General features: G+C 43.3%; 1 protein-coding gene across 3 annotated transcripts in view; it reads right to left on the bottom strand.

The window, feature by feature from the left end:
• Nucleotides 1–274: 274 nt before the first annotated feature.
• The window catches only part of HAL (histidine ammonia-lyase), a 63,090-nt gene continuing 40,912 nt past the window's right edge, over nt 275–22,452 (bottom strand). For all 3 annotated transcript variants that reach the window (XM_073620147.1, XM_073620149.1, XM_073620150.1), the window contains 9 exons: nt 20,427–20,522; nt 19,555–19,613; nt 18,899–18,979; nt 11,921–11,986; nt 11,261–11,426; nt 9,637–9,771; nt 8,136–8,244; nt 7,972–8,041; nt 275–696 (listed from right to left, as the gene is read on the bottom strand). In XM_073620147.1, coding sequence (XP_073476248.1) covers nt 487–696; nt 7,972–8,041; nt 8,136–8,244; nt 9,637–9,771; nt 11,261–11,426; nt 11,921–11,986; nt 18,899–18,979; nt 19,555–19,613; nt 20,427–20,522 — 992 coding nt within the window. In that variant the 3' untranslated portion in view covers nt 275–486. The remainder of the gene's footprint in view (nt 697–7,971; nt 8,042–8,135; nt 8,245–9,636; nt 9,772–11,260; nt 11,427–11,920; nt 11,987–18,898; nt 18,980–19,554; nt 19,614–20,426; nt 20,523–22,452) is intronic.

The raw sequence follows: 22,452 nt of genomic DNA, 5'->3' as shown, positions 1-22,452 counted from the left end.
CTAACATTCTGAAATACTGCTGTACCCTCAAGCCTACTGAATCTACATGCAAATACTGATCTTCACTATCAATATTCCATCTAGGTATTACAATATTTTTCTACAGCGTAATGCATGATATTATGTATAGCTCCAACTTTTCTTAGAGTCAGTGCCACTGAGCTTAGTTTCACTGTTTTTTTTTAAATATTTTTTATGAGAAAACACATGTGATATGAGATGATGTAAATAGGGAACCGGCAAAAACATCTGTCATACTTATCCAAATGCTTGCTTGTTTTATCGTCTTGTTTTAATGTAAATTTTCTACATGCTTACAACAAAAAGGATTACATTACACAACACGTATCATCTACAATATATGGGGGGCATGTATGTTACAAATATTTTACCAAAACACAAGCCTATAACAGTAGCGTTACATGATTGGAAACTTGTTTCCTTAAGAAGTTCCTTCAGTAATTAGACTTCTACATTTGGAAACAGCTATGGACTTGTACGTAAATCATTTAGTGAGGACTGAAATTCCTGAAGATTATCATGGTCCTGGTTATCATTGTGGTCCTGGGGATCATGCACAGAGGTGTTGCTTAGTGACATTGAGTCCACTGAAAATGCAGTAGGGGACACTGGTCTGGATTCAGGAATGTGTTCCATTCTATATTTTTCAATGTATGGTTCTGCCACATGCCAAATCTACACAAGAGTGGGGAAAAAGATAAAAATTAGCAAATATAAATGGAAAAGAAATCTGTAACAAAATGTACAGTTGTAAGCTGCCCATTGGATTCCAAGACTCGGGGCACTTTGTTCTGCAAATTCCAAATATAGATTACAATGGTAAAATTAGAGCAAAACTGATGACTGTAGGTGTAACTAGGACTGTACTCATGTGCACCAACAGTACAACTGCACCCAAATGAAGAGTTAGAACTAAAGACTGTCCCCTTTACAGCTGCTCCAAAAGATCTTTACCCATTACTTATGCCAAGAGGTACATCTAGGGAAACATTGCACTATAGCCTAGCCATTCTCATAGACTACACTTTAAACTAGTTATGGTTTTATTACTTATATTGCAGTTAATGCTTACATGCAGAGTTTATTGCCAACTTTGCTGATTTAGGAGTTGATTCCAATCTAATGGTACAGAACTCTGTTCTTACTTCGGCATAGAGATTGTATTGTCTAGCAGACTGTCTGAACCTACCTCCTGCATGCTCATTTATGCTCAAACCACCATTTGTTATAACCCATACTAATACATTTAGTTAATTTACCATAAAAACGGTCGTGTATGTCCTAGTGCAAAGTCACAGCCGAGTTAAAAAGGCATCTATGCTCGTGTTTTTATAAGTGTTAGCAGTGATTTTCATTCAAGCAGGTGTCTCCGAGGGGCTGAGGTTGTTCTTGGAGTCAATGTGCAGAACAGAGAAGTCAAATTACCAAGCGGCTCCTTCGACGGTAGCAACATACAGAGTAAGAGTGAGTTGAAAAGTATTGAGACTGTGGAGTGTTTCAGAAATTAATTGAAGATGCCAGCCAATACCAGCCCATAGTTTCTAGTTTTGAGGATCTAGGGCAGGGGTCTCAAACTGTCGGCCCCCCAGCTGTTGTGAAACTACAAATCCCATGAGGCATTGCAAGACTGACAGTTACAAGCATGACTCCAACAGGCAGAGGCATGATGGGACAGTTTGAGACCCTTGATCTACGGAATGTGTCCCAGATCACTCTTAGATGGGCTTTCCATTATGCTCTAAAGCAGGGAGTCCATATATGCACAGAACAGCAGGAGTTTCAGCTCCAAACTTTGACAAGCACCGCCCAAAGCCAAAATGTGTTTCAATTTGGATAAAATGGGGAAGGTTTAGAACTTCAGTTAGGTTTTTATTGCTGTCTCAGTCTCCACTAGGGAGATTTACTCTCTATATATTTGTACTGGTGACCACTGTCACCAAGACGAAAAATGAGGGGAAATTCAAAATTTGTAATTGTCGCAGGGGGATTTGGGTCTAAAATAATGACAGTTAAATAAATTTCAAGTATAGCTTACAATGGTAAAAATCAGAGCAAGCTGATGCCTGCAGGTGTGACTGGGACTGTACTCATGTGCACCAACAGTACAATTGCCTCCCAACGCTAGCCAGATGAATAGTTGGGACTAAAGACTCCCCTTTACAGCTGCTGCACAGGGACCTTTGCCTATTCCTTATGCCAAGTGGTACGTCACGGGACAAAAAAAAATAAATAAACTGCTTGCTAAATTTTATTGCATAGATAATTAGATGTACATATCAAAATGAGACATTTTTTGAACATATATCAATTCAATCTAAGGGTTTGGTCACAGGGCCAGCGCTACCACTAGGGGAATAAGGCAGCCACCTAGGGCGCAGCCACGACCGGTCACCTTCTCATCTCTGGTGGATGTCACCTCTGAAGCCGCTGTCCCTGTGTGGCAAGTCTGCAGGAGTGTATCGGAGGTCCGGAGGAGGAGAGGGATCGTGCAGGGGTGCGGGGAGGGAACTATCACATGCAGTACACCGACAGATCCCTCCTCTCACTCTCCCAGCTGCAGAGCTGTTTAGCGGCTCAGGGCTCTGAATGATGCCGAGCATCTGGCACGCCTCCTTCATTTCACTGGTTGGGACTCATGAGGGGGCGTGACCAGCCAAGGGCTGATTCGTTCATCACTGGGGGGGAGGGGGCAGAGCAGCCAACCTCAGGGATGACTGCGTGGTCCTTCTGGGGCAGAGAGCGACATGGAGGTAAACAGATTGTCTCTAGAAATGCCTATTTTTTTTATTTTTATGCAGCCATTGGACTATATGGCACTGCAACTCCGGGGGTTGGGTTTGGTCGGCAAGCATTGTAACTCCGAATCAGCCAGCCTGGGAGGTGGTGGGGGGAGGTTGGAGAGGGAAGATCAGTGAGAATTCCTCCTGCTCTGCTGTTTGCACGATCGGGGACCGCCCACCCCTGAACATCCTGATCAAAGTTTGCTGGGGGTAGAGGTGGCAGGCTGGGCTAAGGGATGGCAGGGTGCTGGGAGTGGAGACAGCAGGGTGCTGGGAGTGGAGACGGCAGGGAGCAGGAATGGCAGAGCGCTGGAAGTGGGGATTGCTGGGAGCAGGAATGGCAGGGTGCTGGGGGTGGGGATTGCAGGAGAAATTTGGCTTGTGGAGAAAGCAGCAACTTTGAAGGTATTTTTATTTTAAGTGTTTGAGCAGTCATTAAAAAGGTCAGGGCAAGGGCAAAGGGGCAGGGTCAAGGGCGGAGCAGCAAAATAAGGTTTCGCCTAGGGTGTCAAATATCCTTGCACCAGCCCTGTTTGTTCACATCTGGTGCGTTGAGCTGCGATGATCAGTATTAATAAAAACAGTCTACATAATGCCTTATACAGAACAACGGTTTTCTATATGGCCCATTCACACTATACAGGTGGATTGCAGTGCCCTACATATGTCGTAGAAACGAAGAACCTCTGATGGAACAGAATGAAATGTCTATTTGTGGAATTTCAATAAAATTAAAAAACAAAAACTAAACAGTGTGACACGTTGTAACAAAGCATCGAACTGCCCCTTTATAATGTACACCAGTGGGCTGCCACAATGATTTTCTTAGAAGATGGGCACATACGCTGTGAGATTGATTTACTAAAAACGAAGAGTGCAAAATCTGGTGTAACTATGCATGGTAGCCAATCAGTTTCTAACTTCAGCTTGTTCAATTAAACTTTGACAAAAAATAAACCTGGAAGCCGATTGGTCTCTATGCAGAGCTGCACCAAATGTTTTGCACCAAATTTTGCACGCTCCGGTTTTACTAAATTAACCCCTGTGTGCTTAGCAAACATCCCTAGTGCTACCTTATTTTACAGTATTAAAAGTCCATTATACAAAATAGTCCACAGAGGACAAGAAGGTATTCACAGATGTCAAATTGGTCTTGAAATTAGCAAGAGTGGCTAACCATTCCAGAATCAAAATCTTGAAGTAAAGTTGAACTATTTAGAATGGACTTGATGATGTTTTCTCAGAGTCTCATTCAAAGATATCATGGGTCAGAAGGAAAGATAAGCAAATTCTGAAGGCAGTTTAGTGGTTCTGGCAGTTTTTGGTTACATAAATAGGTAGAGGATCAGAGAGACCTTTGGTCCCGTTTTACTTGATAGCTTACTTTTCCTCTGAAGAGTGTGTACAGTATATTAATCATTCACTCCGATTGTCAGAACTGTCTTACTCTTCAACTTTTAAACATAATCGAACATGGGAATACACAAAATTCAGCTACAAATAACCACACAGACTTGCCAAAGAAAATAAAAAGGCAGTAAGGGCTCTTTCACACAGGTGGCCAAGGGGCAGTAATACTGGTGGCTAAGCCACAGTTTGGCTGCCCACCCAAATTCTAACATTACAGCCTGATAGTTCTGTACACATTGTAGGTATGATCCATAGCGTCAGGATTGCTGCATTTTTAACTCTGACTGCAGAGTTTGACAACACCTGTCAAACTCGTCCCTTAAGATCAATGGGCCCGCACCACAACCACGAGCCAAATGCTTGGCTCGCAGTGGCAGCACAATCCTGCAATGTAAAGTTGCCCATTTAGTATATGGGAAAAAACAGGGCATAAGGAGGCAGTCTGAGTGTGAATAAATGTTAGATATGAGAATTAAGCAAAAGGTAAGTGTACGTGTATTCAGAGGATGCACTGACTCGCAATTTATGTATTACTGTGGTAAGTGGCAAGAATAATACTTTTCTTTTAATATGTCCTCACATGCAAGCCTGTGCAATAAGAGTAGCATACCTGAAAAAAAGTTTTAGGAAAAGCGGTTATGGCATACTGCAAGCATTTCAAGTTCAGTTAAGTCTGTCCCAACAGAAAAGCTTATACTAGGTTCACACCTGTCAGAAGACAGTTCACAGAAGAACCAACACAGATGAGGTTTGCAGGCACTCAGGATTGTGACCATGCGAATGTGCATGTGGGTGCGACTGGTTGCGAACATCGATGCGCAATAGCGCATACGCCATGGCGCACACAATGAGTGACAGATCCTAGAACCCAGTGGCCTACTTAAAGTCAGCAGTCTGATCCACAAGTTGCTGGATGATTGTAACCCACCCCCCCGTGTGTTTCTGCTTATGCCATTATTGGATTCCCTGCTACCGAACCGGCTTGCCTTTGACCTGTCTTGTCTCCATCCCTGGCTTGTTTTACTGACTCTGCTTTGCCTGATTGCCCGTTTATGACCTTGGTCTGCTCTCCTGATTACGCTACTGCCCAATTCCCTGTGTATTACCCTGGCTTGTTCCCGATTCTGCTACCTACTTCTGTTCCTGGCCGAACTCCGTGCATGACTACTGGCCTGGCTTCTGACCCTGCTACTGGCTCTCCCTACTGCCAAGTATCGCCTGGTACTTCTGAGGGACTCCTGCTCTGCAGTACATCCTGTTTGCCCAGCCTTCATCCAGTGATCATCTCCTCAGCACTTCAGCCTAACACAGCTGGCAACCCGTACTTCTTTGGGCGTAGCATCTCCTGTTACCACCTTCAGGGGTGCTCTGCACTCAGCCGCAAGGGAAGCACTCTGGCCTCCGACTAGGCAACACCTGTGCAGGCGATTGCCGCTGCGGGACCGCTCCTGCAGCCGCAACCACATGCACATAAAAATGAATTGCTCCTCGGGAGATGCGCGGAGTTGCTATTAATCCTAATGGCACCCCCATACACTGGGAACTGTAGTGTGGCTTCCCACACTGGGTACTGCACTGAACTTGCGTTTTTTCTATGCGGGCAGCATTTTCAAAAATGGTACAGGGACCTTTTCCAATGAATGGGCTGCCGTGCCTGGGCAAAATGCGTCTCTCAGAGCCACACAAGTGTAAACCTAACCTTAGGACAAGGCGAGTTTCCTCTCATTAACTTACTATGCAGAAGGCAAGCTTCTGTACCTCCAACCCTTTGTTAGGGCACACCATGTTTAAATCTGGTTTTCATCTGATAATTTGCAGCACAATATACTGTAGCCAGGGACATTGACGGGAAAACATAACTCCGCAGCCCCCTAATAGATATAACACCCTGATGTTTAGGCAGGGTTGCTCCTAAATTTACCTGCCAGGTGTAGCAACCTTGGCTCATTGTTAGGGATCAATTGAGTTCACCCCAAGTCTGGAATTGCTGCACTTCTCTCTTCTGTCGCTAGGTGGCCAGGTACCTGGTGACATTAGATAAGACAAGGGCAAAGCAAGGACAGATTAGAAGTATATGGGGTACCTCAGCCAATGGGCAGGGGTTTTCTTAAATCTCTTGGCCTGCTGGGAGAACCTATATATTTGGATGGAGTCAGGTGATCGTGGTTCTGTGCCACCTGGACAGCTGTCTGGGTGTGTGTTGTACTGCCTGGGCTGCTAGGCCAGAGTTTGGGCCTATCCCGGGCACATCTGGCTGCTAGGCTGTCTGAGGGCCTATCCAGAAGCAAGAGAGCAGCATAGGGTTGGGATTGCGGCTTGCAGTCCAACTAGAAGTGACGGATCTGCCGGCCGGAGAATCTGTCGGAGGTACGGTCGCCACTAAGGGACCAACCACCTTATTATCAGGGCCCACAGTGAGTAGCTGAAGCAAGTACCAGAGCAGTGTTCTCACCAACTGGGGACGGTGAAGAATTGGGAAACTTTAGCAAGTGTCAAGCCAGGGACCCAGCCAATGGAGTTGACACTTGCAGAGCAGCCTTGTATGCTAAGCCAGGGACGAGCAGGCCAGTGGGGTGAAGCTTGAGAAGTATCTGGAGTACCAAGCTAGGGACCCAGAAGAGAAGAGAGGGTGACGCTTGAGGAAGATACTTAAGCGAAGTTTGGAAGAGCTCAAGGGATGTGTGGGAGTGAATCAGCAAGTCTAGTGAGAGAGACTGGGACCTCTGTGGGTTGAGAACCTGTAGGAAGTGACTGTGGAGAAAATAAAGGAGTTTGTTAGGAACTGTTCTAAGACTGTTGCCATATGAGACAGCATTCCTACACATGCAGATGTGGTGTCTTGCTGGATGCCTTTCCCTGCATGGCTGTCTACCTGTAGAAGTCTGAGTCTGTTAATTAACATTGCAACTACCAAAGGGTGTCCTGGCCCTTACCCTCTCTCCCAAAGTTCTGTTCAAATCTATCTTGCATTACGCTCTCTATGCCTTACAACCCACTCTATAAAGGAAGGATGTCAGCAGCTCTTGGCTCATTAAACTGGAGGTTCTCATTAGGCTAAAGGAGGCCTGGGATCTTGCTACATAAACAAAGAAAACTAAGAAGGATAATTTGGAGGAGAACATCTAAAATGGTAATAAGCAATTTTTAAATATTTTTTTTTTTTTTTTTATAAAATAATGGGAACAAATTTTTACAAATACAAAAGTAGAGCTTGTTCGGACTTGGCTGCAAAAGTGGAAAGACACTTTTAATTCAAAAATGTTTCTTTCTACCACGTTCTCCCTGTCAACCATTTTAAGAAAGGGCAGAGGATTATTTCTCCCTTTCGTCATGGACTTGTAAGCTGCCGAAATCATTCCCTTGCATCGCATTTTTATTACCGTCTATTCATCACTCAAGAGTTTCACATTCATGATAATTTGGCTTCATAGAACAGCGCCATTTCCCTTTTTTTTATTAATTTTTTTAAGATTTCACTTTGTGAAGTTTGTTTTAGGGAGGCAGCAGTTCTCATTACTCCTAAGCACGGAATTCTTGTTTATTTTTATGACTTGGATCCTGGCACTTTTCCCCCAAAATCTTTAAAATAGTTTGCATATGTCAATACAGATTGTTCAAACTATAGTGGTTATTATTGGGAAGTCTCTTCCAAAACTATGCAAAGTTATACTAGTTTACACTCACCGAATTAAAAAAAAAAAAACAAACAAAAAAAAAAAATACAAGTTGCAAGCCAAAAAACAAAAAAACAAACCCTCACCTTCTGATCAACAAGTAATCTATGAGCAGCTTCAATGTCAGGAGCCATGAAACGGTCCTTCATCCAAGGCCTAGCAAAAGACAAGCAAACATTTATTGATCATTAACCACTACAAAAAGGAGGCCTTCAAAACACAAACACAGGGAGATACTGTTTGCTTTTACCTGACCACAGAGCGGACAAGGTCATAGACTTTCTCCAATGGAGTGGTGGTTCTAAGAGGGCGTAGAAATTCAATACCTTGGCAGGCTGCAAGCAGCTCAATGGCCAACACTAAATAGAAAATATTAGTGTTACATATAAACAAACAAATGGATCGACACTCAGACGCTGAATAGCAAATATACTGTAACAAAGATTATGAACTGCTATGAGCCGATCTGCTTTTTCTGTATTATTTACAGTCACTTGCAAGTTGTAGATCATTTGATTCTTTTATGCCACACACATATAGTTACTTTAATAATTATCCATTTTTAGCAAGGGCTGTGGAAATTTACACCAGATAATTCAGATCTACATGGGTGCCTTGGTTATAGTTTAAAAGTGTCGACACCTACATACAAGAAATGAACCAAACTTCCCTCCCCTGGACCCTGGCTTCCTTGGCCGCTAAAACTGCAAATCTAATTATCATTTCTGCTCTGCTTGGCATTCCTAGAAACATGACCCATGACAAGGATCAACTCCCTGGAGAGCAGGACCCACCAGCTTATCTATACTACTTCCTTTACCCACTTTGTACTTTTCCCCCAAAGCCCCCCCCCGAACGGGGTCTGCCATAATTGTTATTAAACAGTAAAAAGCTTCACTACCTTGAAGTGACAGGTCAAGGATCCTTACCTTTTTATCTGATTACCTAGTCGCTTATTACTATACAAAGCTACTATAGTACATATGGAGTTGGTGGCTTATAGTTTTTATATTGTTTGTTGATATATGCATAACATTGGAAAAAGTCACTTGAACTTCATATGGGTCTGTACACATATAAATTGTTGGAAGTTATTGTGACAACATAAATAAATTAAAAAAGAAAAACTAGATGTGCAAAAAATATACATACTTGCAATCTAAATTTACATGAATAAACTGTACATTTCCTGTTTAATAATTACAAAGTTTGTTCCAAACTTAAATATCCTGTTACATGACCTGTCAAACCCTTCCAAGACTTCTTTCCCCTCCAAAAGTCTAGGAAAAGACAGATCAGTTGTTGTCAAACATGCAGAATAGGTCTTACAGTCTCAGAAAAAGGAAAAGTTCTCATTGGCTACCACAGCTGTGGATATTAATGGATCGCACTTGCAATGTCAGGCTCCTACAGACACTTCCTATAGCTCTCTGCTCATACCTCCATATGAGCCATTACTGAGCTGCAGGAAATGTCAATAGACTACAAGGGAGCTGATCGGAGCTTCTATGATGGTAAAACTTGACTTGTAGTTTTTTGCATTCACATGGGCTGGTGCATAGCAAAATGTTACATATTACACCCTAAATACAGATGTAACATGTTGCTAAAGGTGAAACTATCCTTTAAATTATAACTGGCCTGTACTAAGTGAATTTTCCTCTTGGTTGATATCCTGTAAACATCCCATTTCTCTACCCATTCCTAACAGGATGGATGTAATGATGAATTCATTTGGTAATTTCTCTTACCATGTTCTACATGTTCAATGACTCGAAGTGCTTTTCTTGCTGCCCAGCCACCCATGGAAACATGATCTTCAGTAGCAGCACTAGTTGAGAGGGAGTCCACAGATGATGGATGGCACAAAGATTTGTTTTCAGAAACTGAGAAAGGAAACGATGGTTGAAAAACTGAGTGCACATCTAACGATTGTCCCGCCACTATTTTTTTGTTTTGAATAAAGTAGCAAAAGGGTGTTTTGTCATATCAGTAAGAGAAAGACACATACACAAACAGAGCCACTTCCAAATTCTAATTGGACTGTCAACCAGGGCAGTTGTGTGCCAGTGCTTACAGCAACAGGTTAGAGGCATCAAGATTCAAAACTAGCAGATTGTGATAACTTCCACCTCATTTCCTTCCTCTGGCTACCTCTGGACATTTATTGCTATATTTAGTAAGAGATCTATAGAGGGGACGAGTACATGAGTCATTAAGTAGTCAGAAGACTTCAAAGTTCAGGAGACTTTATATATCTCGTTTTTTGGAGGTCTGTGCAGCTGAAAGTATTTCTGCATGTGAATCAGACTTGATGCCTTCAAACACACATTCTGGCTTTAGTTGTTATTTAAAATAATCACTGCAAAATGAATGGAGCTCATAAAAAAGCATCATCGTTCAGTCTTACCTAGGGTAGCATGTCAACTAAATACAACCCTGCTCCTATCTATAATAGGCCCCTTTCACACTGAGGTGCTTCTGGACTGCCATTAAAACACTGCTTTTCAGGCGCTTTCCATTTCAATGGAGAGGGGCGTTTTTGAGGTGCTTTTAGTGCTCCAAACATGCTGCTTGCAGGAGTTTTTTCACAGCCCCGCCAGCGCACTGCCCCAATGTGAAAGCATTCATTGATTTTAATGGAAATAGGTTTTCGTGGGCTTTTTTTTTTTGCGCAAAAGCACATCAGTGTAAAAGGGGCCTTAATTCCACATTTATGGCCTCATACTTTTACTGTTAATCCTTGCCTTAGAGAAACAAGTTAAAACCCAACCTTTAAGGTTTTGGACAAAGTAGGAAAGACTTATAACCTGCATCTGTTTTAATTGTGGTCTGTGCTGCTGCAGAGTCCCCTCATTACCTGTTCTCTATGACACCTGTTAAATAGACAGCAAGTGTGGAGAAATCTCCCAAACAGACACATCAACATCATTAAGAGTTTGATAAAAGTTGTTTCCCTAAAACTTTGAAGTTCTAATTTGGCCTCACGCCAGTAGAATTTTGTTAAAAAAAATTGTCATTTTTGGAATTTTTCTTCATCTGTAATGGTTAGTGGGGTCAAATCAATGTTTGTTTTCAGCCATAGTGGGGAGAAAATGCAAAGGAGCATGATGAAATTTTATTCCTCAATTCTAACTGTGAATGCGGTTTTCTCACAGGAAAAATACATATTGTAATTTGTTTATCACATCTGGAATTCCATTCAAATAGCAGGTCAATATGAAATTTTAAGGGCTTCTGAACAAAATTAGTTGACAAGAAAGAATCTTTTGACAAATCATTTTTCTGCAAGTGTTCCAAAGAAAATCTAACCATGTATGGCAAACTTTAGATTACACTAAGAAATACTGGGCTTTGATTACACAGAACACTAACCAAGTGCAGCCGCTGTGCAGTGTGCGATCATGAAACCAGAGTTTAGTCCACCCTCAGTTACCAAGAATGCTGGCAGTTCACTGAGGGAAGGGTTGCAAAGCCTTTCAATTCTTCTCTCACTGATTGCAGCAAGCTCATGGACCCCAATAGCAAGATAATCCAAGGCCTGTAAAGCATAGCAAAATGTAACAGATCATGTCATTCTATAGATATGTAAAAGATACTTTAATGCCGCGTACACACGACCGGACTTTACGGCATACTTGGTCCGGCAGACCGGAGTCCGGCGGACAATTCAATCGTGTGTGGGCTCCAGTGGACTTTTTTTCCCCAAAAGTTCGACGGACCTAGAAATGAAACATGTTTCAAATCTTTCCGACGGACTCGAGTCCGGTCGAAAAGTCCGCTAATCTGTATGCTAGTCCGACGGACAAAAAACGACACTAGGGCAGCTATTGGCTACTGGCTATGAACTTCCTTGTTTCAGTCCGGTCATACGTCATCACGTATGAATCCGTCGGACTTTGGTTGATCGTGTGTAGGCAAGTCCGTTCATTCGGAAAGTCCGTCAAAAAGTCCGCCGGACCAAGTCTGCCATAAAGTCCGCTCGTGTGTACGCGGCATTAATCTTTAAATAGTTATCAGGAAAAATAGGTTTACCTTAGCTGGGTATTCACCATGGAAATTTCCACCTGAAATGGTTTCTCCTCTTGCTGCAAAAACCATCTGAGAAAGGGTCAAGGAATTCATTTATTTTTTTCTCAGCCTCTACCCCTGAATATTGAGATTAAACCCAGACATATACAACCTAAAATTTCTTATTTTGGCTACTGAAAAAAGGATTCCATGCTCAAACTGGCTAGTGTATGAAGGATCAATTAAAAAAGGAGCAATGTTGAGTCCAAAAATGTGTAACACTGAACAAAATCTTAGGGCATGCTGAAACAGTTCAGCGTTTCTGGTTGTGAATTAATTATAAAGTAAAGGAATTACAAAATCAAAACTATTCCTTCAACATCATTCACATAAGAATTGTCTGCGTTGACCCTCAGCAATCAATCAATCATTTTTTCTTTCACTGCCCCACACTTCAAAAAGGAAGAATTTGAGATAACTCTTCCTTCATAAATGATGCCCTCAATGTTAAGCATAGTTGTGGGAGCCTGAAGGAGGATTTTTGCTAGACTGTAGTTTCCAGGAAAGGAGATCAGATTATACATTGTAGACAAGTTACCATAGTGTATCAACCATCACAAGAAAAGTAAGTTTTGATAAAGAACTCATGATTTTTGAGTAGTTTATATTAAAGTGATTGTAAAGTCTCCTTTTTTTCTATAAAAATAACAAACATGTTATACTTCCCTGCTCAGTCCAGGAGCCAGTGGCACCACTGCTGTTTCTTAGCCAGTCAGGAGGGAGAGTCTAGGATGGCTGAGACACTCATGGACATCGCTGGTCAGAGAGGGGGCTCAGGTAAGTGTTATGCCGCGTACACGCGGTCTGACTTCGACCGGACTGGTCCGACGGACGCAGATGGACCAAATCCGGCGGACAATCCGATCGTGTGTGGGCTTCACCGGACCTTCAGCGGACTTTTCCAGTCACAAATCTGACGGACTTTAGATTTGGAACATGCTTCAAATCTTTACGTCGTAACTCCGCTGGACCCAGAAATCCGCTCGTCTGTATGCTAGTCCGATGGACAAAAACCCACGCTAGGGCAGCTATTGGCTACTGGCTATCAACTTCCTCATTCTAGTCCGGTCGTACGTCATCACGTAGGAATCCGTCGGACTTTTGTGTGATCGTATGTAGTTAAGTCCGTTCGTTAGAAAGTCCGCCAAAAGTCCGTCGAAAGTCTGTCGGACGGGCTGTCGGACTTTTGTAGCTGAAAAGTCCAACCGTGTGTACGCGGCATAACAGGGGCTGCTGCACACAGAAGGCTTTTTGTCTTAATGCATAGAATGCATGAAGATAAAAAAACCTTCTGACTTTACAACCACTTTAAATAAACATCTGTATTATGGTAAATTATACCATTGGTCTGCAGATATGTCCCAGGGGAAGTACTGAATCTACAGCATCAGCATAACAGCCAGGTATGTAATGTTTTTAGAAGAAGAGGTCAGCAATGGTAGCATCGATATGTTTCTTAGCATTGGGTTTTTTTTATTTTTATTTTATTTTTTTAAGTGAAATGAAAGTAAAATCTGCTGGGAAATAAAGCAGATGTGGCAGTATTTATCTCAGTTACTTTTTCATCTTTTTTCACCAGGTGAACTGACCGCGTATACATTGTGGTTATTTCATACTACATCTTAGGTGATCAACCTGGTTATTATGGCTGTTACCGTCTCCTTCTGAACACTGTAGCCAATGAAATGCATCGGTTGTTCAAAATATAACACACTAGGGGGAAAATTCAGTAAAGCTGCTGCGCCACTTTTCTGGCATTTATCCCTCGCTAAGGTATTGCGCCAAATTCTTGAAACATTTGCAACACTTTGGGTTTGCTTCAGCGACTCATGCACTAAATTCAGGTAGTTCTAAAATGTGCCAAAAAAACACTACAGCGCTGACACTGTGCCCACCCTATAGTGATAAAATGTCATACCAGGATAAAAAAGAAGTATTGAAAGACATTTATTCCCGGGAGGTTTCGGAATAAAAATTTCAATTGGTAGAAAACGGCTGACACTGTGGTACTGGCAGGGCTGCTTTAATTTGTGGGTTGGAAATCCACAAATCTGTAAAATAGGAAGAGAAGAAAGCGCCAAACCAGCATAGTGTAGCACAATTTATTAAGTAAAATAACATATAAAACAAATAGAACTCAAAAGCGGGTGGGGGAGAGAGGGGGAGAGGGGGAGAGGGGGAGAATGACAGAATGACAGCCCACAGTGGATTGTAATGAGCTGGGAGCTGTGTGGTAGCCCTTGGTGGAGAAGAAAAACAGCTGTGGCGAGGAGCAAGATAAGCCTGAAGTCCATGTAGGGAGACCAGCGTCAGGCTGCCCTGTGTGGCCCTGATGGTATATCCAGAAATCAGATGTCCGCCCAAAGACAATGTGTCCAGCTGCAGTAGTGAGAGGAGCTGTCAATCCCCTTCATTAGCATGTGGTTAAGCTTCCAAAACGCGTCCCGATTGTCTCACACAGCGGTTGGACTAACAGCTCCTCTCACTACTCCAGCTGGACTCATAGTCTTTGGGTGGACAGCCGATTTCTGGATATACCATCACAGTCACACAGGGCAGCCTGACGCCGTTCTCCCTGCATGGACTCCAGGCTCATCTTGCTCCCCACCATAGCTGGCTTTCTTCTCCACCAAGGACACAACGCTCCCAGCTCATTACAATCCACTGCGTACTGTCATCCTCTCTCTCCCCCTCACCCACTTGTGAGTTCTATTTGTTTTATATTGTATGGTATTTTATTTAATTGTGCTACACTATGCCGGTTTGGTGCTTTCTCCCCTTCTCTTCCAGTTCTAAAATGTGCCCCTTTTACATTGTGTCACAGTCAATGCACTAAATGTAAAAGTGGAGCCAATTAAGACCAACTATCTTGAAAAACTGGATCAGACAGATTTTGCAGAAGTGCCTTGCATGCATTTTAAAAGTGGTGCAGCATGAGCCAAATTCAAGTACAAGTTCTAGACAGGTATATGAATTTGGCACGTGCTTCCCCACTTTTAGAATGCATGAGAGAGACTTTCACAAAATCTGCTTGCACCAGTCTGTATGAATTCCAGGGGCTGATTTCTAAAACTGGTAATAAACACAGGGGTGTGAGCAACTGTAAAAGAACATGGAGACCCTGTCCAATTTCTAGGTCACTAGACATGGACACGCATCATTCGATGCATGTCAGTCAATTTGCTACTGCGGCATTAGGTACAAATACATGTGGCTGGGTTGTCCCTATTCATTCCTACTTTATCAATGTTAAATATTCAGGTATCCTTGGTTTATATCATGTCACGTTATGAATCATGCTATAAGAAGCTGCAGTCTCGTACAAGTACACTAGTTAAGTTGAACAGTTACCGGTGACAGTGTTTCTAGTAAATCTTCCAGGACGGCACACATGAGATGACTGGTCTCACCTGACAGAAAACACAATCAACAATAGAGTTTAAAAGCTACCACCCTTCCCTAGTATTAGCCTACACCAGTGCAAGAGCGTACATTCTGTGAGAATTGAACATCACCAACAATTAAGGGTAGGGAAGTAGACCTGCCGTTCTGGAAGATTTCCTAGAAACACCGCTACAGGTAAGTGTAACTGGTAATTTTCTCCAGTCACCTTCTAGGACGGCACACCCGAGATGATGAACAAGAAGCTCAGGCCTACCTTAGGGTGGGACCACCGCCTGTAGGACTTTTCTGCCGAACGCCAGGTCCTGAGGTGACAACAGCTCCACCCTGTAGTGCCTCAGAAAGGCGTTTTAGCTTGTCCATGTGGCTGCCCTGCAGATCTGGTCAATTGATGCGCCTGCACTCTCTGCCAAGGAGGTCGCCGGTGATCTAGTCGAATGAGCTTTAAGTGAGTTGGGATTGGCTTACCTGAGTACTCATAGGCCACCGAGATAGCCTGTTTTATCCACCTTGCTATAGTTGGCTTGGAGGCCTGCAGACCCTTACTCTGGCCACAGAAGCTAACCAGTAGATGGTTGGATCTTCTAAAGGCTTTAACTCTCTCCAGATAGACATATCGCCATCGTCTGAGGTCTAGCAAATGAAATTCTCTCTCTCATTCTTGGGGTTCTCACAAAATGAGGGCAGTACAATCTCCTGTGACCTGTGGAAATTTGAGGTCACTTTAGGCAGGTACAGTGAATCCTATCTGAGGATTACCCTATCCTCTATGAGCAACAAAAAACGGCTCTTTAATTGTCAGAGCCTGTAGGTCACCAACCCTCCTGGCTGTCGTAATTGCCAGAAGGAAGGCCATTTTGAGGGAAAGGAATTTAACTGAAATCTGAGCCACTGGCTCAAAAGGCCCTTTAGTTAGGGCATCCAGTACCAGGGACAAGCCCCATGGTGAAAACCTATTTGTCTTTACCGGGCTTACTCTTTCCCTGGCTAACAAAAATCTTTTAATGAGAGGGTTCAGAGCGAGTCTACTATCCAAAAACATGGATAGGGCCGCGACCTGAACCCTGGGAGTATTGACTGCCAAGCCCTGGTCAACCCCCTCCTGAAGGAAGTCCAGGACTGTCGGTATCGTTTGGAGAGTGCCTTCTCTAGCTTGAGTCCAACGAGAGAAGACCTCCCAAACCTTAGCATAAATCTAACTGGTGACAGGCTTCCTACTTAGCAGGAGGGTATCAATCACCTTCTTCGAACAACCCCTATTCCTGAGGATCTCCCTCTCAAGCACCAGCCAGTCAGGGAAAGGAACCCTGGGTCAGGATGTAGAACTGGTCCCTGACAGAGGAGATCGCATCTGGACGGGAGATGCAACGGAGGGGCGATCGACCACCTCACTAGGGTGGGGAACAATGCCCTCCTTGGCCACCAGGGTGCGATTAGAATAAGACAACAGTCTGTCTGAGACAACTTCTGTAACACCCGGGGGATGAGTACCAAGGGAGGGAACGCGTATGCAGGGCCGAACCTCCAGCTCTGGGCTAAAGCATCCACCCCCTGGACGCCCTGTTCCCTGGCGAGAAAGAACTTCCGGACCTTCCTGTTCTTTCTGCAAGCAAACGGATTGATCTCCGGTCTACCAAAATGTTCGCTTACCAGCGAAAACACCTTGCCGTTCAGCTCCCACTCTCCCAGATGAATGGGCTGCCTGCTGAGGAAGTCCGCCTGTATATTGAGGGTCCCTCTATTATAGACCGCTAAAATTGAGGAGATTCTCCTCTCTGCCTCCTCCAAGATCTCCTGGGTTAAATTCATAAATTCATTAGCCTCCAGGACCTTGTTCCTGTCCCTTTAAGTAGGACACTCCCACCGCATTGTGTACCTGTACTTCTCTCCCCCGGATCTCTCTGAAAGGACATCTACGCTTCCACATCTTGAGCCCAAGTACCTTTCCACTCAGGTTCCTTCCACTCTCTCAGGATTATGTCCTTGAAAGATTGGTGAACCGGGAAGGACTTAGCCTGAGGTCTGCCCAGACCCCTATACAATCTATCCTGAGCTGAGACCTGCGTGGATGGCTGTTGAATATCCTCAGATGCATAAATTGCTTTGAGGAGGCCCTCCATGTCATCGGCAGAAAAGAGGTGCCTTCCAGGCCTAGCTTCCCCACTCTGACTATCCTGGTCCAAATCTTCCCCCTCTTCTGGAGAGCTCTGCCCTGAGGCCACTGTTTCCTCCTCATCAGAGTAACAAGGTGCAGGTGCTCCTTGGAACCCCCCTGCGTTACTCGTTGAGGTTCCCTCCTAAGAGGGGGAGTCCTCCCTACGGGAAGGGGTCTCCGCCTGCCGACTGGCCCCGACTGTAGATTTAAATGATTAGAGAGTTGCTAGCATCTCGGATTGCAGAGCAAGGCACTTTTATGACCTGTGCCGATTCCTTGCCCACTAATTTATAAATGCATTGAAAGCAAAAGGGCTTGGTGTGGTCCTGCGGGAGTTTCTCATTGCAGTATCTACAACGTTTTGACCTAGAGGGGCCCTTGGACTTGGATCTACCGGCAGACCCCTGGGCACGGCATTCTGTTTCTGTGGAAACAAAGAATAATTACCCATTAGCCAGCCACTCTAAGGTGTTCTGTGGGGGTGAGGGAATAGGACCACCCCTAACCTTACCCCCACAACAGCCAGGTAGACTCACCCCCTGTGGTCCCCTCAAGTGCTGTGGCCGCACTCAGCCCATCCTCCTCCTCTATCCCTCCTAGGCTTTCTGCGGGAAAGTATCTGCTTAGGCGGTTTTGAAGGTACCAGGACCTTGGACCCCCGCTCCACTGTCTCTTCAGCGCTCGTTTTAACAGCGCCGATCGCCGCCATTTCGTTGGAGCCTCCGTCCCAGGTAATGACCTGGTGGAAGTGAACCCGTGCGAGCGCCCAGCCCCTCTGCCCGACATCCGGACCTGCGCAGTAGCGACGGCAGATGCCGAAGCCGCCATGCCAGGAAACCTGCATGTTCGGCCCGTCCTCCAGGAGCTTCTCGCCCCCCCCGCGGGCAGAAGGGGTGTGCAGACCTACTCCTCCATCCCATCCACCACTATCAGGTAGGAGGAGAGAGTGGAAATGTGATCCCTGGAGTTCCGGACACACTTCACTGTGTCCAGGGGCCTCCAGCTCTCAGGGGGACTCTTCTGTTACCTGCTACTCCCCGAGTACTCTTTGGAGACAATATCCCCCTTGGGAAAGGCAAAGCCCTAGCAGACCCGGCATCCACCACTGGCCTGCCTAAGGTCTGATATCCCAGGGGGGGATCTCAGCCCCAGGCCTGGGTCCGGAGAAAAAACAAAAAGGTTTTGCTGCATCTTGTGGGAAACACAATCAATAACTGAGGGACAGAGGGAAGGGTGGGGCCTTTTAAACTCTGTTGATGATGGTGTTTCCTGTCAGGTGAGACCAGTCATCTCAGGTGTGCCATCCTGGAAGATGACTGGAAAAAAAATATTTTGGAAAAAATACTTAGAAGCTATAATATACTTCAGATTAAGTCAGAGGATACAGGGTTGTCAGTTGCGCTGTTAATTTCAGTTGCAATGATGTTCTTCACAAAATCAATGGTATCGTTCACAACACCATGTACCTAGGGACATATATATCAATCAGGAGGCAGTCAACATTAACAGTATCAGTCGTGTAAAAAAAAAATAAATAAAAATACAAATTACATCCCATTACAGAAGGGTTAAAACAATTTTTAGCTGTATGTCCCACTGGGGAGATTTTCCCCTTCACTTCATAGGCATATAAGGAAGTGAGAAGAACTCTCTCCAAAGTGAATAAAATCCTCTCTTAGCCAGTTGCTATGGCAATAATTATCACTGGAACAGGAGTAGAGGAGAAATCTTTCAATGGAGACAACTCAAAATGTTGTATGCGCCCTCACTTCCAGTCCTGGTGACAATGATGACAAAATAGAGAGCGTGAATCTTCCCAGGGGGGAAAAGAAAAAGAAAAAAGGATAAAGAGAAAAAGAAAGAAGGATCCAACGGGGTTGATAACTCTTTTGAAATAATTTAAGTCTACAAGATAATGCACACCCAGCTTAATACAGGAGGTTATTCATGCAAGATGAAGAGAAGCTTTTTCTTTGTCACAAATACACCAACTAGATTCTGGAAATTGTAACAAGTAACATTTGCACATTAGAATGCCTACCTGTGGGCAGCAACGCAGTGTGTATGCATCTTGGACTCGGTCACAAAACCTGTGACTCTCTGCAAGAAAAAAAAAAAAAAAAAGAGAACACAAAACAATAAATCCACAACCCTCAGCAATTTTAAGTCTCAGTATTGACATGCAATCTACATTTCCAGTAAAGGTATGTTCACAACATATAAAGATTACTTCTATTATTTTATGGCAGTGACATATTCTGGTAGTGAATTTCCCTAGATAAGCACCCTTATGAATTTATCAGTAACCTTTTTTGATAAAAACACACACACACACACACACACACACACACACAACCACCTTTGATGTTCCTCTTTAGAATGTTCATATATGGACTATTTTTCAGAAAATTCAAAGAATAATCAACAAATACTGGTCATCGCAATGATCATAAGTGAATAGAATATAGTATCAGAATTTTAACATCTCAACTTAAAGGGGATAAGTTGATTCAACTTCAACATTAGCAGTGTAAATTGTCTAGCACAGTAAACAAACATTTATTATGGTCATATTTCTCAAAAACCATCTGCTCAAAATGGTTTTCCAACAAACTGGAGAAAAAATTTGGAATCACCTATACCAGTGATGGCGAACCTTGGCACCCCAGACGTTTTGGAACTACATTTCCCATGATGCTCAACTGCACTGCAGTGTAGTGTAGTTGAGCATCATGGGAAATGTAGTTCCAAAACATCTGGGGTGCCAAGGTTCGCCATCACTGGTCTATACAGTATGTTCCAGATTACTTTTCAATACTAGAAAACAGAAGTTGACTGGTTCAAATAGCACAATGTTTCTTTATAAAAATGATTATAGAGGAATACTGCATAAAGAGGAACATAGAAGATTACCAGCAATCTCTGATGGATGATGATCAGAATCCAGGAGTGATCTAAATCGAAAGGCCACCTCCACTTGTCCAGGGTGAGGTCGTAGTGCATGAATATCTAAAAATCAAAATTACACTTTACTTAAAGTCCATCAAGCTTTACAAATTTTCATCATTACCAAAATCTGTTTTTTTTAGAGAACAAAAAATATATTCCGTTCAATGAAAAAGAGAAAATCCCCAGTTCCCTGCCAAAGCAGTCCAGGGTATATGGCCTCTGGCTTTTACTACAGAGTCTATCGTATTTAATCAGCAATGTTTTAACAGAAAACATTCAGACTGGATTACCTAATCCCATCCACATTTATATCTAAAATACAATTTTCTTTTAGGTAGTTTGGAATTAACTGTAGCAAATATTTTTGTGAATTTGTTTTCTACAATGACATTAAATCCTATCGATTTTTCTATAGTGCCTTGAAAAAGTATTCACACCCCTTGAGATTTTCCAAATTTTGTCATATTACAACCAAAAATTTAACTATTTTTGGGGTATTTTATGTGATAGACCAACACAAAGTGCCTCATTATTGTGAAGTGAAAGTAAAATGATAAATGGGTTTTCAAATTTTTTTACAAATAAATATGTGCAAAGTGTGGCGTGCATTTGTATTCAGCCCCGAGTCAAAAGTTTGTTTGCTGCAATTACAGCTGCAAGTCTTTTTGGGCGAGTCTCTACCAGCTTTGCACATCTAGACGTTTTTGCCCATTCCTGCAAAATAGCTCAAGCTCTGTCAGATTGGATGGTGAGCGTCTGAACAGAAATTCTTGCAAAAGCAAGTCTTGCCACAGATTCTCAATTGAATTTAGGTCTGGACTTTGACTGGCCATTCTAACTCATTAATATGCTTTGATCTAAACCGTTCTATTGTAACTCTGGCTGTATGTTTAGGGTCAATGTCCTGTTGGAAGGTGAACCTCTGCCCCAGTCTCAAGTCTTTTGCAGACGAACGGGTTTTCTTCTAAGATTGCCCTGTATTTGGTTCCATCTTCCCATCAACTCTGACCAGCTTCCCTGTCCCTGCTGAATCCCCATAACACGATGCTGCCACAACCATGATTCATAGTGGGGGTGGTGTGTTCAGGGTGATGTGCAGTGTTATTTTTTCGCCACACACAGCATTTTGCTTTTAGGCCAAAAAGTAAAATTTTTGTCTTATCTGACCAGAGCACCTTCTTCCACATGTTTGCTGTGTCCCCCACATGGCTTCTCGCAAACTGAAAACTGGACTTCTTATGGCTTGCTTTCAGCAATGACTTTCTTCTTGCCACTCTTCCATAAAAGCTATATTTGTGGAGTGCACAACTAATAGTTGCCCTGCGGATAGATTCACCCACCTGAGCTGTGGATCTCTGTTACCATGAGCCTCTTGGCTGCTTCTCTGATTAATGCTCTCCTTGCCCGGCCTGTCAGTTTAGGTGGACGACCATGTCTTGGCAGGTTTGCGGTTGTGTCATACTCTTTCCATTTTCAGATGATGAATTGAACAGTACTCCATGAGAAGTTCAAAGCTTGGGATATTTTTTTTTATAACATAACCCTGCTTTAAACTTCTCCACAACTTTATCATTGACCTGTCGGATGTGTTTCTTGGCTGCCATGATTCGGTTTGTTCACTAAGGTTCTCTAACAAACCTCTGAAGGCTCCACAGAAAAGCTGTATTTATACGGAGATTAAATTACACAGGTGGACTCTATTTACTAATTAGGTGACTTCTTAAGGCAATTGGTTCCACTAGATTTTAGGGGTATCAGAGTAAAAGGGGGCTGAATACAAATGCACACCACACTTTTCAGATAGTTATTTGCAAAAAAAAATTAAAAACCATTTATCTTTTTCCTTCCGCTTCACAATTATGTGTCACTCTGTTTGTCCATCACATAAAATCCCCATAAAATACATTTACAGTATGTTTTTTATTGTAACATGACAAAATGTGGAAACTTTCAAAAGGGTAGGAATGCTTTATCAAGGCACTGTATCTAT

The sequence above is a fragment of the Aquarana catesbeiana genome, linkage group LG03, assembly GCF_042186555.1.
Source record: "Aquarana catesbeiana isolate 2022-GZ linkage group LG03, ASM4218655v1, whole genome shotgun sequence".
NCBI classification, from domain to species: Eukaryota; Metazoa; Chordata; class Amphibia; order Anura; family Ranidae; genus Aquarana; species Aquarana catesbeiana.
The sequence above is the reverse complement of the archived record's forward strand: the minus strand, read 5'-3'. Positions and strand labels throughout refer to the sequence as shown.